Here is a 16,775-nt window from a genome sequence, read left to right on the forward strand (position 1 = left end):
ACACAGCAAAAATAAATTAATAAAACTCCTACCCCCAACATCTAAAAAAAATTAAATTAAATTAAAAAAAAGAAAAAAAGAAAAGGTGCTCAGCATCACTCGTCATCAGAGAAATGCAAATCAAAACCACTGTGAGATATCACCTCACACCTGTCAGAATGGCTATCACCAAAAAGACAACAAATAACAAGTGTTGGTGAGGACGTGGAGAAAAGGGAGCCCTCCTGCACTGTTGGTGGGAATGTAGACTGGTGCCGCCACTGTGGAGAACAGTATGGAGATTCCTCAAAAACTTAAAACTGGAACTACCATATGACCCAGCAATCCCACTTATGGGTATATATCAGAAGGAAATGAAACCATTTTCTTGAAGAGATATATGTCCTCCAGTTAGTATTCATTGATGCATTATTCACAATGGTTAAGGTATGGAAACAACCTAAGTGTCTACCAATGGATTGATGGATAAAGAAAATATGTTATATCCATACAGTGGAATATTATTCAGCCATAGAAAAGAAGAAAAGTCTGCCATTTGCAACACATAGGTGAAACTGGAGGACATTATACTAAGTAAAATAAACCAAAGAAAGACAAAAGAAAGACACTGCATGGTGTCACTTATATGTGGAACCTGGGGGGCAGGTGGCAGAAAGTGGAAACAGAAAGTAGAAAAATGACTGCCAGGGCTGGGGGTGGGGGAAATAGGAAGAGATTGGTACACAGGTACAAACTTTCAGTTACAAGGTGAATAAGGTCTGAGGATCTAATGGATAACATGGTGACTATAATTGATAACATCACATTGCGTAATTGAAATTTGCTAAGAGAGTAGAACTTAAGTGTTCTCACAAAAGAGAGAGAAAGAGAGAGAGATAAATATGTGAGGTGATGTGTCAATTAACTTGGTGGGTGGAGGGAATCCTTTCACAATGTATACATACATCAAATCATCACACTGTGCACTTTAAATATCTTACACTTTTGTCAATTACACCTCAATAAAGCTTAAAAATATGGTATATATCACTTAATAGAATACTCTGAATCCACTACAAATTATTATAGGAGCATATTTGTTGACATATTAAGATTTCATGATTCATTGTTAAGTAAAAGGGGATTTGTTAAAAATACATAGAATATGCTCTCATTTGTGCTTAAATTAATATATTTGTAAAGTAAGAAGTATATACATGTGGCCATTGAACAACACAGGTTTGAAATGCATGGGTCCATTTATATGCAAATTTTTTAATAAATATATTGGAGAATTTTTTGGACATTTGTGACATTTTGAAAAAACTCATAAACTTCATAGCCTAGAAATATCAAAACAATAAAAAGGTATGTCACGAATGCATAAAATATATGTAGACACTAGTCTATCCTTATATAGGCATAAGGTGTGTGATATTTAATATAAAATTAATAATGTGTTAGCTTTCTTTCTGTTTTTATTGATACAACTTTACTTTCAAAAAATTACATTACCCTACATAGGCCTTTCTCGCTCATAATTGGAGAAATTGCATATCAGCCTATCATCACAGGGAAGTGGGTTTTTTTAGTGCAACAATATTTCCAATACTGTATCATGAATATGACTGTCATAATGTGTGCCATAAAATTTTTATAACAATTTATTCATTAGTGTATAAGCCAGGCTACCATAAAGCAATCATATTGCTGCTTCTTCATTATCAATGCATGAATCGTTACACATGTAAATAATATGAATTTCCTTTTCATGTTATCTTTTCATTTTGATGTCTGGTGTTAGTAACATGTATAACATCTACAGTGTTCTGCATCATAGAATATTGACTGTACTGACAGACGATTCATGTAAACAGGTGACAAAAGCATACAGTATTAATAAATACAGTACAGTACTCTAAATGTATTTTCTCTTCCTTATGATTTTCTTAACAGCATTTCCTTTTCTCTATCTTACTTTACTGCAAGAATACAGTATGTAATACAAATAACACACAAAGTATGTTATCAACTGTTATCTGTAAGGTTTCCAGTCAACAGTAGGCTATTAGTAGTTGAGTTTTAAAAGAGTGAAAACTTATACATGGATTTTCAACTGTGCAGGGTGTCAGTGCTCCTAACCTCTGCATTGTTCAAGGGTCAACTGTATATATATGCATATATGTCCACATAGGTTAGAAGCATATACAAAAACATGGTGGCTAATCTCTGGCTGATAGGATTATGTGTGTGTTTCCTTTTAAATTACATATATTTTCTCATTTCTCTACAACGAACATGAATTATAAAGGGTTTTTTTTAACAGAAACAGAAGCTTCCAAAAATGTGTTCAGGATCGTTCAAAAGGAGAGCCAACAGCAAGGCCACTGAGAGAATACGATGCACTTGGGTATCAGCTCAGTCAGTGCAAAGGACCTCAGCCAAATTTTGAGTCAAAACACAGTTAAATTTCATTCCCCTTGCTTTTCAATTAGATAGGGAATCATAAAACACGTTATAGACATTTATATTAAAAGTTAATTTTAAAATTCTTTTTTGTTAGAATCATCAATAACTGCCGTTATTTGGAAAATTCACCTCAGGGACTCACTTCCTTCTCTTCCATGACAACTTGAGATAAATAAGGTCTAAATTAGTGGTTTAATTGTTTTACCATTAGTATGCTATTTACCAGGATGAATGCACTAAAAGGATAGAATCAGGAAACAGTCCTCATGGGCAAGAAAAAATATTGAACTGGGGCTCATTTGTTCTTAGAACTGTAAGAAAAGGACGGGGGTGTCTTCTAAATTCTGCCTAAATTTATACAATTTGACATTACACACCCAAACTCTAGGATGTAGCAACAGAACTCCTTGAATTAAACTGAGACCAAGGACATTTTTCTCATTAAATCCACGTGACACAGTCATGGAAACTCAAGATCCCAAGAGCACTGTTTTCGAGTCTAATTCTCCCTGCCCCTCTGTGTAATGAAACGTAATTCCAAATTCATTATATTGAAGCATTTTATAAGTCATTTTTATGGTTATATGAAGTATATTATTATGGTATTCTAATTAATTTTAAGTAAATTTCTTTACTGAATCAAGGTCTCTTGAGAAGTGTCTTCAATTTTCCCACTAATATATTTTGACCAAAACGGAAATTCTGTGAAAGAATACAAAAAGCTAGGTACTTCTACTCTCTGTGGTACTATCACAAAATAAGGTGTAATAACTTAGTAAAACACTTAAACATTGAATATTTGGACTTGGCCAAAGCTTACAGTATAGTATATTTAGTGTTTCTAAGAGTTTGCACTGGTATTCAAATCGGTAGCATTCATGGATCTCAAATTCTAATAGGGGGAGCTACCCAGACTTAAAGGCATTATGAGCATTAATTTCAAGTATTTACTGAGCTCTTGCAATATGCCCAGCACCATCTCATTTAATCCCAGCAACATTCCCAGAGGTATTATTTCAGATCAATACCTAGAGATCTAATCACAGTATGACAAGTCATGAATCATTCAACCATTCCTCTACTGATGGACATTCGCGTGGTTCCCAGGTTTTTGTAATTACTAAAAAAAAGAACATGCTGCTGTAAACATCCTTAAGGCCCAGTGTGTGAACTGAACCAGCCGGCTGGAGCAGATGCATCAGGGGCTGCCCGTGGCCTTGACATCCCACAAGGCCTGGGGAGATTTTAGTCCTTGCAAAGCTGTTCTCCACTGTACTGGAATGAGGTGGCGCTGCGGAGGGCCAGGTCCCCTTCTGCAGTGCATCCTACGGGGCATCGGTTCCCACAGCCCTCTGCACAGATCCTGGAGATCCGTGGCGCTGACCTTCTGCTTCCAGTCCCCCAGCAGAGCCTGCGCTGTGCCGACGCGGCATGGCACCATCCGGTCTGTCCCACCCCAGTGCACAAAGTGCGGCTCTTTCTGTAAGGTGAGCGCTCAAGTATTCACCAGAAATAATTCACGGAATTTAATTCTGTGAATTAAACAGAAGAAACCCATTTAATATGCACAGGTTGCACAGTGCAGTAATGAGGCTTTCCCCAAGGAAGGGGGTGGTGGGACCCCGGATTCATCTCTAGTTTCACACCAAGTTCTGTTACTAACTAGCTGCCTAACTCTGTACACGTCACTTAACCTGTCTTGAACTCGTGATTCATCTTTTAAGTAGCAGATATTAAGACCTCCTCCCCCGGACTTCCCTAGGGGTGCAGTGGTTAAGAATCCACCTGCCAATGCAGGGAACACGGGTTCAAGCCCTGGTCCGGGAAGATCCCACATTGCCGCGGAGCAGCTAAGCCCGTGTGCCACAACTACTGAGCTTGCGCTCTAGAGCCCGCGAGCCACAACTACTGAGCCCGTGAACCACAACTACTGAAGCCTGCGCACCTAGAGCCCGTGCTCCGCGACAAGAGAAGCCACCACAATGAGAAGCCCGCGCACCACAACAAAGAGTAGCCCCCGCTCGCCGCAACTAGAGAAAAGCCTGTGCGCAGCAACGAAGACCCAATGCAGCCAAAAATAAATAAATAAATAAATTTATTTAGAAAATGACAAGTCTTTTAGCTCATTAAGTATTATATTATCTCCCGAATCATGGGTACGTCTCCACAAACCACAAAGCAGCTAAAACGTGGTTTAGTAAGTGGTAGTGAGCAGTGAGAGGTGGCAAAGAGAGTTTAAGTTATAGTTACGTGAGCAGTAGGGAGGACGAAAGAGAGGTGCCCACTAAGTGCCTGACGAACTTCAGCCCCGTGACTGGCAGCTCTACATCCTCATACGGGACAGCAGGACACAGATGTAACCTGCAGGCTGCCCTAATGGGCTCCTCACGGGACCAGCAGAGCTCTTGGCTACGTCACAGAGGAATGTCCACGAAGATACTACATAGCAAGCAGCAATAATCACAAGCCACTTTTAGGGAGTCACTTCTGCCACCAAAGGAGAGGGGGCCGGGGTGGTGACCACCAAGCACCTCACAGGCCTCCACACTGGGCAGTTCCCCACAGCACCCGAGGGCAGTGATGGCATTCCCAGGCACCACTGGAAGCAGTACATGTTCTTAGAAACTTTCTGGAAGTAAATATTAAAGAGGTAAAAATTGTGCATGTAACTCCTCTTCTTTATAAACAGTCATGACGGCTCTATCAGGGTCCATCCCGATGCCTAGTTACAATAATGAAAAAGAAGAAGGATGTAAGGTCTGTTGACAGGGAATGGGTTAAATAATTATGATAGAGTCACGTGATGGAATATTTTGCAGCCACTAAAAATCATGTGGCAGAAGATTCTTTACTATGTTAAACTGTCATGATATATAGTTAATAAAAAGCAGAAAAGGGGCTTCCCTGGTGGCGCAGTGGTTGAGAGTCCACCTGCCGATGCAGGGGACGCGGGTACGTGCCCCGGTCCGGGAAGATCCCACATGCCGCGGAGTGGCTAGGCCCCTGAGCCATGGCCGCTGAGCCTGTGCATCCGGAGCCTGTGTTCCGCAACGGGAGAGGCCGCAACAGTGAGAGGCCCGCGTACCGCAAAAAAAAAAAAAAAAAAAAAGAACGAGATTTAATGTGTGCAGGAAACTTCAAGGACCAATCCCACAAAGCAGGGCTCCCACCCGATACTTTTCAGACCCTCCCTCAACTCCTAAGCTCTGTACACACTGGGTTGAACATGTGAAGTTGCTATTTCAGTTATCAAAAATTGCCAAATAGAAATTTCCCAGGGCTCTACTAAGTGCTTTTGTTGTGACACTTATCACTATTTTTGCGGGATTTTTCTTGTGCATCTCCCACCTGGGTTGTTCACTTTGTAAGGGCAAGGACCCTGTCAATTCAGTCTTAACAACAAATGGCTACTGAGCATCTACTCTGTCCCCCCAGCCTGTGCTAGGAAGTGGGCGTGAGCAAAGGACAACCCAGACACGTGACCCCTGTCTTCAGGAAGCTTGCGTTCTGTTGCCTCTGCCCTACTCATCATCTGGGAAGTGATTATACGGCCGGTGCTTATCCCCTAGCTCAACACAGCTATACCATAAGTGTTTGTTGAATTAGCAAATGTGAAAAGTCCTAAATCTCTCCTGTTGGCTTTGCTCTTTCAGTTGCTTCCATTGATTTTAGAACAGATGGTTTCCATGAGCAATCAATATCACTAAACGTGTTCAAGTCTCTACATGTTGGTGTCTTACTTTAAAGCATGATAACCAGAAACACGTTGCATCTAAAGTGAGGGTTAAGAGATCCACTTCTAGCATGATGGCACATGGATCTCTGCGGACCCATTCCCCAGGGAAGCTCGTGAAAATTAGGAAAAAGCAACCACTTAAAGTCTCTGGGAATAGTCCTAAGGGCACACAGAAAATGAAGCCACATTTATTCCAAAAATCTACTAAAACTCAGCAAGACCAGGGAGAGTCTGTGGTATGTGAACCAGGCCAGCACCTTCACTCCCTCCTCCCACTACAATGAAGCGGAGCCTCCCCTCCACACAGGTGCAGCCACGAACGCAGGGCTGGTCCCCACATCTCAGTTGGGGGCTTTCTTCCCAGGAGGGTTCTCATTCTGCCTCATCTGCCTGTTGTGAGGCTAAGTTCCAGGTGAGTGTGGCTCAGAAGAGGGGGGCACCTTCCTTCCACCCAGCCCTGACTCGGGAGACGGGGCTCTACCCTGCACACAGCCCCACTGAGATACTGGGGCCATGATCGCCTGTGTCTCAGTTCACAAGGCAGGGGGTCCACACTGAGAGAGACAAGTCAAGAAGACCTGAGGCTACTGTCCCCCTCCACTGAGCACCCAGTTCCTAAAGCAGGGCTGTCAGTCAGAGAGAAGTGCACCATTGTCGCCATCCCCCAACTCCAGAGCCAGGGCTCAGAGATCAGGGAGAAGCGGGTCCTAGAACAGAGAGCTCCAAATCTCTTCCCAGTAAATGGGCTTCACGTGGAACAGAGTATGGAGAAGTTCAAGCCTCAGGGTGCTCTCAAAAACAATGGCGGCGATGGTGAAAAGCTATAAGAGGAGACTGAGACTAATACATTCATCAGATATTTTTATACACACACACACACACACACACACACATACACATATAACTATAAAACTGCAGTACAAACTGTAAGCGAGACAGTTGGCTAGAAAGAACAGGGAAAGAGCTCAAAGAAGCCTTTCTGGGATCAGAACAAATCTCAAACACTGACCTCGGGCTTCCCTGGTGGCACAGTGGTTAAGAGTCCGCCTGCTGATGCAGGGGACATGGGTTCATGCCCTGGTCCGGGAAGATCCCACATGCTGCAGAGCGGCTGGGCCCGTGAGCCATGGCCGCTGAGCCTGCGCATCCGGATCCTGTGCTCCACAATAGGAGAGGCCACAACAGTGAGAGGCCCGCGTACCGCAAAAATAAAATAAAATAAAATAATAAAAGTACATAATCTATTAGAAGAATATTCCAGTCTTATCAGTGTTAATTCTACAAAGGGAAGGAACCACTTGGCATTGAATTGGTGGTGAAAAGGGGCTTTAGCTTTATCTGTATTATCCTTTTTTTTTTTCAAATAAGAGAATGTGTGTATGTGTGTATATATATACACACATACACATCTTAAGTGGTCTGTAAGTGTGAACATATGTAAGTGTGTATATATATAGAGAATATATATATATATATATATATATATACACACTAGAGTGGAGTGTAGGAAATAAGGCCCATTCTCTCTCTCGCCAACTTCCCCCAGCCCGGCTCCCCACAGACACCCCGCCTCACGGTGGGCGTGAACCCTTTCCAGCATGTCTCCTGCACACATGGCCTGCCTGGACCACTGTCCCAGCGCGTGGGCAGCCAGCTCAGGTTCTGATGGCCACATCATTCCGTATCTGAAAGACCCCCATGGTTCTTTAACTAGTTCCCCACTAGGGGACATTGAGGTTGGCTTTTTCCCCTTCAAGCAACACCGGAATGAATATTTTCTACATATCTTTGTGTACTTGTGCAAATAAGGTAAGTCTGTGGAATAGCAAAGTCAAGGTGTGGATGCATTTCAATTTTTTCAAAGATAGACGTATGGTAAATCGTAAGAGCTCTGACAATGACGGCTATGTGACCTAGAGCAAGCTAATCAACATGTCTGTGCCTCATTTTATGATCATTTTCTCCAACGGGTAAGTTAGCATATGTGAGGTGTCCTCAGAGGGTCAGGCTTCAGCGTGCTCTGGACCCGGCTGGGTCCTGCCCAGAAGGAGCAGCTGTGCCACCAGAGTGGCCAGACGGCCAGAAAGCACATCACCAGGCCAGAGCCCACACCCCACCCGACGGCAGTCACACCCGCTGCCGGGCCTCTGCGTCCATCGTCCCTCACGAGAGAACTCTGGCTGCTCTCACTGGGGGGACAGGGTGGCAGTATTCTAGCAGAGTTCCAGTTCTTCCCCATATTTATCAGTATTTTCTCTTTTTAATAAACATGTCCTACATTTTTATAATCAGGCAGGTAAAACATTTTCCAAAAAATTCAAGATCTGCCCCACTTTTCTTCCCATCACGGATTATGAACACCATGTGGGGCAGAGAGAAATACAGGAGGATCTCAGTGATTTCCCCCGTAGAGCAAAGTGGTCCCAAATTCCTGTGTCAGGTCCCCGTCTGTCTCTGCCACGTCTTAGCATGAGTGGAGGCTGATTTCTACACTCTTCTGCTGTTCTAATATGCTAATTCACTGATTCGCATCAGGTGACTCCCAGCCCAAGTACACAGGGAGATTTTAATTAATAGGGCTTCGTGGATCACCCCACCCCAGCACTTTGCAGAGGCCAATTTACAGTACCTTTATAAGGTTTTCTGCAGGAGCAAAAAAGTCATCTGTTGCAAATAAAATCTAAAGAAAGAAAGAAAGAAGTAAGGATAAAATGACCATAAATTACAAACCATTTTATTTCATTCCCTAGTGAAACATTAGGAGCTGCAGTAAAAAGAAAACGTGAAATTGCCTAGGGGAAGAGAAACTATGAAATTAAGCCGCAATGCTTTTTAAATGTTTTGATTTCATTGCCTGCTTCCCCCTTAATCTTTCCTTCCCACACTTTTTTTCTTAATCCCCTTTACCATCTGGATGCAAAAGTGCTAACTTCTTACACTTGGAAAGAAAATAAACCAACTTATTTTCAAGAACAAAGCACACTGGGCTTTGTGAATCTTTCACAGAGCAAGGGCAAAAAAAAAAAAAAAACCTGGCACAAGGTCACCCCTGTGGCTTAGCCAGCTCATCAGAGGATGCCCTGCAGGTAGTTTGGCCTGGTGATTTGTTAACCAAAGCAGAACTTTTTAATTCTTTTGGCCACGCTGCTAGGCTAGCAGGATCTTAGTTCCCGGACCAGGAATTGAACCCAGGCCATGGCAGTGAAAGGACCAAGTCCGAACCACTGGACCGCCAGGAAACTCCCAAAGCAGACCAGTTTTGAGAGTAAGGTGTAAACTGGCTGCTGGCCACCCTACTGAACCTGGGGCCCAGGGACACCTGTGGTCTGGAAAGGACTCAGTGTCCTGGCCTCTGACCCCAGCCAGAACCTAAAAGGCAGGGGAGGACCTGGCTGTTTTGGAGCTGCCAGCTGTTTGGGTGACCTAGCTTGTGGGGCTGTTGCTATGTGTGACCCGCAGCAACGAAAAAACTGCTGCTGCCGTACCAGTAAACAAAGGATATTGCGGCCATCGAGCCATCACATTACAGCCGCCCAGATGGTGAGCCCTGAGGGAGCTCAGGATGGAAACAGGATGCCCGCCACCAAGCCCTCAGCCCCTGCAGCCACCCCCTGAAGACGGAGCCCCCTGCGGGCACTCAGGATGAGAAGGCACAGGACACCGGCCCCAGGTAGCTGAGGTGCGGATCAAAGGAACGAGTCCAGTGAGCCTGGACTCTTGCCTCTTCCCGTGCATAGAAAAGGGCTGAATTCATTAACCTGAGACGTCTGGTTTTCTTTAATGAACAGTCATCCTTGATGTTCCAACTGCCTGGTCTTTGTGGCAAAAACCCCTGTAGATCCTGGCTCCTCCCCGACCTCCTTCACAGAGGTCCCTCAGCACTACTGACAGGCTGCGTCCTGGGCTTAAGTCCTCAGTTTTGTCCGCCAAATAAAACATAACTCTCAACTTTTAGGTTGTGCAGGGGTTGTTTTGGGACACCTGCCCCTGAGAATGTAGCAGAGCGAGCGAAGCACAGGGGAGCCGACCTGGGAGTCCCTCCCCTGCTCCAGGGCCCAAACCCTGGGACACAGGGGCCCTCACCTACCCTCCAGTCTCCTGCCCCTCGGGCCCCCCGTCAACTCCCTTTGCTGCATCCTCTGTCTGGCCAGCTCCCCCCAACCTTGAGGAGTCCTTTGAGCATCACTTACCTACATGGTCCTCCCCCCTTCCCCACCCCACACGGCGCCCTGGCCTGTCTCGATGCCAGCCCTGGTCTGGACGTCTCCGGGCAGAGTGTAAGCTCTGGAGGGCAGGCCTGGGTCTTTCCCTCTGTGCCTTACCTGGTGCCTCGCACGCCATGTTAAGCTTTCCACGTGATTCTCCTACTAAAGTCTGAGGACCACTCATCTCTACTGTAAGAAAACACAGAGGGACGGGGAATTCTTTTCACGGGTGCAAAATGTCTATTTGTTTAAACCTCAGGCAATGCTGCCTTTGCTCATAATTGTCTCCAATTTAAGAGAAGTTCTCGGAAGCCTTTTGCAATAATGGGCTTTCTCAAGGAGGCCGTCCTTTGGTCTGATTCGTGATCTTCTAGTCGTGGCCCCTGCAGTGGTAAATGAGCTGAAACCTCGGCCTGGGTGCTTTAAGTGCTTGTTCTCGCCCTGAGAGACCCACTGACCTTTCCTCCTACGAACTCAGGTGCCATGTCAATCAGCTGGGTGAAGTCCGCAGGCCTGGCCACTTTACCTTCTCTGGGAGAGTCAGCCATGCTTCCTGCAAGGAGAAAGTCCTAGGGAGCGAGCAAGGCCCCCATCAGGCCCCCCAAACCGAGGCTTCAGCCGTTGAAACGACACACGTGCCTCCAACTGGATGAGGCCCGCCAGCTCCAGGGTCCCTTCTGGGCGACTTTGCACAAACGCTGAAATGGGAGGGAATTAGCACACGGCCTCCCTCTGAAGTAGCTAAGAATAAAATATTCAGATTCTATAGCCACAAATTGCAAAGGTTTATTATTCAAAGAGGAAAAAATATTTTAATTTAGAAAAGAACAATTTGCTTTTCGTAGTTTTTGGATACCTTCAGAAAACATGGATTGAGCCACTGGGTGGCAGGTCCTTGCTGGAAGTGGGCCCAGAGGACAGAGCACGCCTGCCCTGGGAGCCCCCCGCAGTGGGAACAGACATCCACAGGTGCCTGGGCCTCTCAAGCAGAGACTGAGTCACAGAGGTTCCTCCACCTGGGAGCACTCAGCAACGGGAGATCATATCAGCAGCCCCCAGCATTGGGAACAGACATCCACAGGTGCCTGGGCCTCTCAAGCAGAGACTGAGTCACAGAGGATCCTCCACCTGGGAGGACTCAGCAACGGGAGATCATATCAGCAGCCCCCCGCAGTGGGAACAGACATCCACAGGTGCCTGGGCCTCTCAAGCAGAGACTGAGCCACAGAGGTTCCTCCACCTGGGAGGACTCAGCAACGGGAGATCATATCAGCAACTCCCAGCACCCTAATTTCTGAGTTGAGAAAGCAGATTCAGAGAAATGGAGCAAGGCCTCGAGGGAGGGCCGGCCGACGTCACCCCACTCATGAGCCAAGGGTGACCCCTCCTTCCCACCGTTTCTTCCTAGTCCTCATGGTGGAAAAGAAAACTACAGAAGAAGGAATTTACTAGCATTTCTTTGAGTTTACAATACTGTCATGCACAGTTCATTTATTTTATCTCATTTGAATCCTCAGAACAACCCTGCAAGTTCGGTATTATTCACATCTTACAAATGAAGAGAATGCCTCTTTGAGAGGCCAAGTAAACTGTCCAAACCACACAGCTGGGAAGTGAACACTATTTCCACCCAGGTATGTGCTCACGTGACTGATATTTGAAAGCTCTCAACGCAGTGCCGGCACACGTCAGTGCAGCCTAAGGGGTGTTCATTCCGTTAGCGCTTGTTCATCCAGCAGCCGTGGCTGGAGCTCCCCAGCATGCAGGCCCGGGGCCACGCGTGGGGGTCACACCTGCTCTCCAGAGGCTCACAGCAGAGGGCAGGGCACAGACACAGCAGGAGATGCAGGGACAGAGGTGCACTCCCAGGGCACAGAGGACACACACCTCGTGAGTCCCCTTTAGGAGGGGACACCCGAGCTGGGACGCCAGCAGAAGGAGTAACAGACTGCACGTGGGCGGGTGGGCTCCGGGGCCCCAGGAGCTGGAGGGCGACACTGGTCCAGACGTTTGAGTTCCAACCTGGAAGCTACTGGCCACGTGCGGCTACTTAGTAAATTTTAAATTAATTACAAGTAAATAAATCACGATTCCAGTTCCTCGTATTGGAGGCATTTCAGCTGCTCAGGAGCTACACGTGGCTCCCGTGTCAGATGGCACAGAGAAGTTTTCCATCCTCCAGGACGTTTACTAGCTGGAGAAGACCATGGCGGGGAGCACCACCCCACTGCCCCCCCGCACACACACACCACACACACCACACACACACACCACACACACCACACACACACACACACATACCACACACACCACACACACACACACAGGAACCCCCAGAGCCTCAGTGCAGCGGGCAGCCTAGGGGGCCCGGGACCCCTGCAGCATCGTCTTGCGGGTGCATGTCCCCCCGCGGCCGCTGGGTGGCAGTGTGGACGCGCGGGTGCGCCGCCGCCGCCCATCCTCTCCGCCCACGCTGCACCCGGGGCTCAAGAGAGGTGCCCGCGCACCAGCTTTTCGGTCACGCCTCGATGCAGCACCTAATAAATCCCGGTTCTCCCCTCAACCAGACCGCCTCCCTCCTGCGCTGCAAATCAGGGGCCGCGGCCCACCCCGCGGGCCCTTTCTGCCGAGCTGGGGGATTCAATTAGCGGCTGTGCTTCTGGCTTCCTGCCGGCTGCGCCTGTCCTGTCAAATTGTCTTTGAAACCGTCACAGCCCCGTAGAGGTGTGTGACCCGGGCACAGACAAAGGCCGGTGTGCTTTCCTGCGCTTCGTGCTGGCACAGAGCCTCGGAGGCGGGCTCAGCGGAGGCGGCGACAAGAGGGGACGTGGATCGGCTCCCTCTGGTTTCACCTGAGAGCCGAGGCACAGAAGTGGCCCCATCCCAACTCCTCCCCTACGAGCGAGGAATCCAGACCCAGGGAGGCGCCGGCTTGCCCTGGGCTGCGCTTGACCCCCGTGAAGAGCCCGGAGGGGTGGGGCACACCTGACCCACCCTAGAACCGGGGCAGCTCTGTCCGGGTGACCGAGGGCAGTCGTATGGGCCGAGGCCGTCGTGGGGATGCTGGGGAAGCTCCGGCTTCAGGACGCCCTGCCCAACCGCAGTCACCACCTGGTCAGTTCCCTTGCACAGGCCCCCAGGACTGGATCTGCCTGTCCTGTGAGGGGCAGGCACCGGGGCCAGCTCAAGGTCATGGGCCCTGGGCTGTGGGCAGGGGTGCCTGGCTGCCCCGCAGGCCCATGGGTGCAGCGGGGGTCCAGCAGATACCCAGATCAAAGCCGCTGCCTTGGCCCCTGTGGCACCTACAGCAGTAGCACCAGGGCCTGAGCTCCAGCCCGCAGGGCACAAAGCGGACCATCCCCTGGGGAGGAAGGCGGCACCCTTACTGCGCTGGGCTCTCACCGCGCCTGCCGGCCGGTCACCCCCACAGCTCTAGGCAGACGCTCCCCTTCCTCCAAAACAGTCGCTGCACAAACATCCTGCAGGCACGGTCCACAGCACCGGGCAGCCAGGGCCTCGCTCCCAAGACACGCAGACACACAAGAGGCCCTGGAGAGCTGTTTCCCCGGAGCCCCCTTCTGGTTCCCAGCCCCAGCTGTTTTCCTTTGCGTGTGCATGTCTGCCTGTTTTCTTTGAAAAATGAAGATGTTTATTATTTTTTACTGGGGATTCTGATGTACAAAAGGAAGAACCATGGGTGACTGGCAGGCAGCTTCTGGGATGGCCTCCAGCGGTCCCGTCTCCAGGAGTCCCCTCCCCAAGTTCAGGCTGGACCTGGGGACAGGTTTCTGAGACCAGAACGCAGACAGTGACGGGGGGGGGGGTCATTTTCCAGGATGGGCGCACGCTCGCACTGCTCTGAGGCTGCCAGCGGTCCTTGGGGAGGTGCCCAGGGCAGAGGTGCCCAGGGCAGAGGTGCCGGCAAGGAACCCAGGCCTCGATCCAGCCACCCGTGTGGCACTGAATCCCACCAGCAACCTCACGGTCAAGTGTGGCTGGTGAGACAGAGCCCCCCCCCCGAGCTCTGGGTGAAATCCCGCCCCACAGGACCTACGGGGACACGGATGCTTTGTCGTGAGTCACTGTTTGGGGGTGACCATGATACAGGAATAGATAACGAATACCGCTAGAGAAGACATTGAAAGAACAGGATGACACCACACATTCAGTTGTGAAATTCGGAGCATTTACTTTTCTTTTTCCTGAAATCCGCAGCAAAGCAAAATTGTTTCTGCTTTTACAGAAGCATTGATCTAAGCTAAGAGGATTCCTTTCCATATAGAAATTTAAAGGAAGGTAGTCATTTAAGACCTCACTACCAGTGTTTGTACGTAACTGTTACAACATTTAAAGAGCTCGTTTCATACTTTGCACAAAGCCAAGAGCAATTCTGAGTAATAATTACATAACGGACATTTTGTCTACACTACAAATAATAAAACTCTAGTTCTTCAGATATAATACCCAGAAGCACTTTTTTTTTTTTTCTGTTTCGCCTAAGCATGCACCATTCTCTAAGATTCAGAAAAGGAGCCTTTACCAGGGACCCCGCACTCCTGCTTGGGGACCACGTGGCGGGCAGAGCCTCCCACCCGCGGCGGCAGCCGGCAGCCACCCGGTGGCGGAGGGGCCGCCGACGCTGGAGCAGCAGGGCCCCCGCTACACGTGCTCCTTGTCAAACTCGCAGAGGAAGTGCATGGTGAGGTGGCAGGCCACGTCGTTCCAGCCCCCGGAGGCCACCAGCTCCACGCAGTCCTCCTCGTCGTAGGCGTTGTTGGGCTCTCCGCTGCGCCACTGGCTGAAGGTCTGCATGGGCGAGCGGTCCGCGTAGACGAAGGTGCCCTCCCGCTCCAGGTCGTTGATGCCGATGAAGACGCGGGCCAGGCCGGCCTGCGCGATGTAGGCGGCCAGCAGCCCGTTGGCGGCCGCGTCCTTGGGCATGCCCAGCGCGCCGCCCCGGCCCTGGCAGGCCAGCTGTGCGTCCACGTACTGCTTCTCCTCCTTCACCAGCAGGTAGAGCTTCTGCTCCGTCTCACGCACGCCGGCGACGGCTGCGGGGACAGGGCTGGAGGGCGAGCGCTCGCGGGTCCCCAGCAAACCCGGGGCGCCAACCCAGCACACGCGCGCGGGGAGCAGACCCAGGGCCGCTCTGCCTCCGGGCAGGGGTCGGGGGGACACGGGAGCAGGGAAGCCCCGAGAAGCACGTACCGTGTTTGATGAACTTCAGCTCCGCTGTGATCTGCGCGACCTGGTTGTCTGTCTCCCCGACGGCCTTCCTCAGCTGGCCGCACTCACACGGGATGCCTGCGGAGACCGCGCCGGCGTGTGATGGGACTGACCCAGAGGCGGGCTCAGAGAGGGGGGGCACCCCCTCCCCAGCATGCTAAGGGGTTCAACAGACACGAAGGCCTTTGAGGCTGCAATGGAGATTTCACACTTGATCCTAAAGGCCAGGAGCAGTGGAAGGGTTTTCACAGGGGCGCCAAGGTCGGATTCACGTTTCACAATCTCGCTCTGGTCGCTTAGAAGGAAATCAGTGGAGGTATGGCGGCGAGACAGGTGGGCGAGAGCAGGGGGTTAGGACAGTCACCTCGGGAAGACTGCGGGCAGTGACAGCGTGGCAGGAGAGACGACAAGACGTTGGAGGAAAGTGGTAGAGCTGGAACCGTGGGGTGATGTTCAGTCATCCCAGCATGGCCAACCTTGCCTCAGCGTAGGCGTTTCCTCCTGGCCCGCTCAGGAGGACCCTCACCTTCCAGCTGTGAAGAGCTGCACGTGGTCAGGGACCTTCTCAGAATGTCACTCAGCTGTCACAGCGCTTGGGGGGCCCGTCGCCCATGGTGGCACTGCTGACTCCAGCTTCTCCACCAGACCAGGAGGGGCCGCCAGCTCCCGCCTGCCCTCTGCTCTGACTCTGTGAGCACAGCGGCAGGACTTCTCCCCTTTTCCTGAGAAATTCCGTCGTGCGAAGCTCTCAGCCTGCCTTTCCAGTCTGAACACGCTCTTTGGCGTTTGGCCCCGTCTTCCAGACTCGCAGACCCCCTCTACCACTTGGAACCCAAACACTCCCCAACACATGAGCACCTGGACTGATGCTGGTGTGATTGGGGTTTTTTTTTTTTCTTTAATGGAACTTTTTCTGAGATACACGTTGTCCTTGAGTTTGATGAGGTCTGAGGCGCTGATGTTTTCTGGAGAGATGGAACCGGTATCAACCTGACAGCTCCCCTCAGCTCGCAGGAAGGGCCTACCCAAGGGACTCGGACACTGTATCTTCCCCCTCAATCTAGTATCTGTGAAGTGTCTCCTGTGGTCACACATGGTGGGGACGTGGACCAGGAGCTGCAGACCTGTTAGGATGGCGTTTCAGTAACGGGGCTGAGAGG

The 16,775-nt window shown here is 49.6% G+C and overlaps 1 protein-coding gene across 1 annotated transcript in view; it reads right to left on the minus strand.

Moving 5' to 3' along the window:
• Positions 1-14,568: 14,568 nt before the first annotated feature.
• COLEC11 (collectin subfamily member 11) overlaps positions 14,569-16,775 on the minus strand; it is a 31,572-nt gene continuing 29,365 nt past the window's right edge. The window contains exons 6-7 of the mRNA XM_081254020.1: positions 15,598-15,693; positions 14,569-15,440 (exon numbers count right to left, since the gene is read on the minus strand). Coding sequence (XP_081110146.1) covers positions 15,049-15,440; positions 15,598-15,693 — 488 coding nt within the window. The 3' untranslated portion in view covers positions 14,569-15,048. The remainder of the gene's footprint in view (positions 15,441-15,597; positions 15,694-16,775) is intronic.

Source organism: Mesoplodon bidens (assembly GCF_964165515.1).
Source record: "Mesoplodon bidens genome assembly, chromosome: 14".
NCBI lineage: Eukaryota > Metazoa > Chordata > Mammalia > Artiodactyla > Ziphiidae > Mesoplodon > Mesoplodon bidens.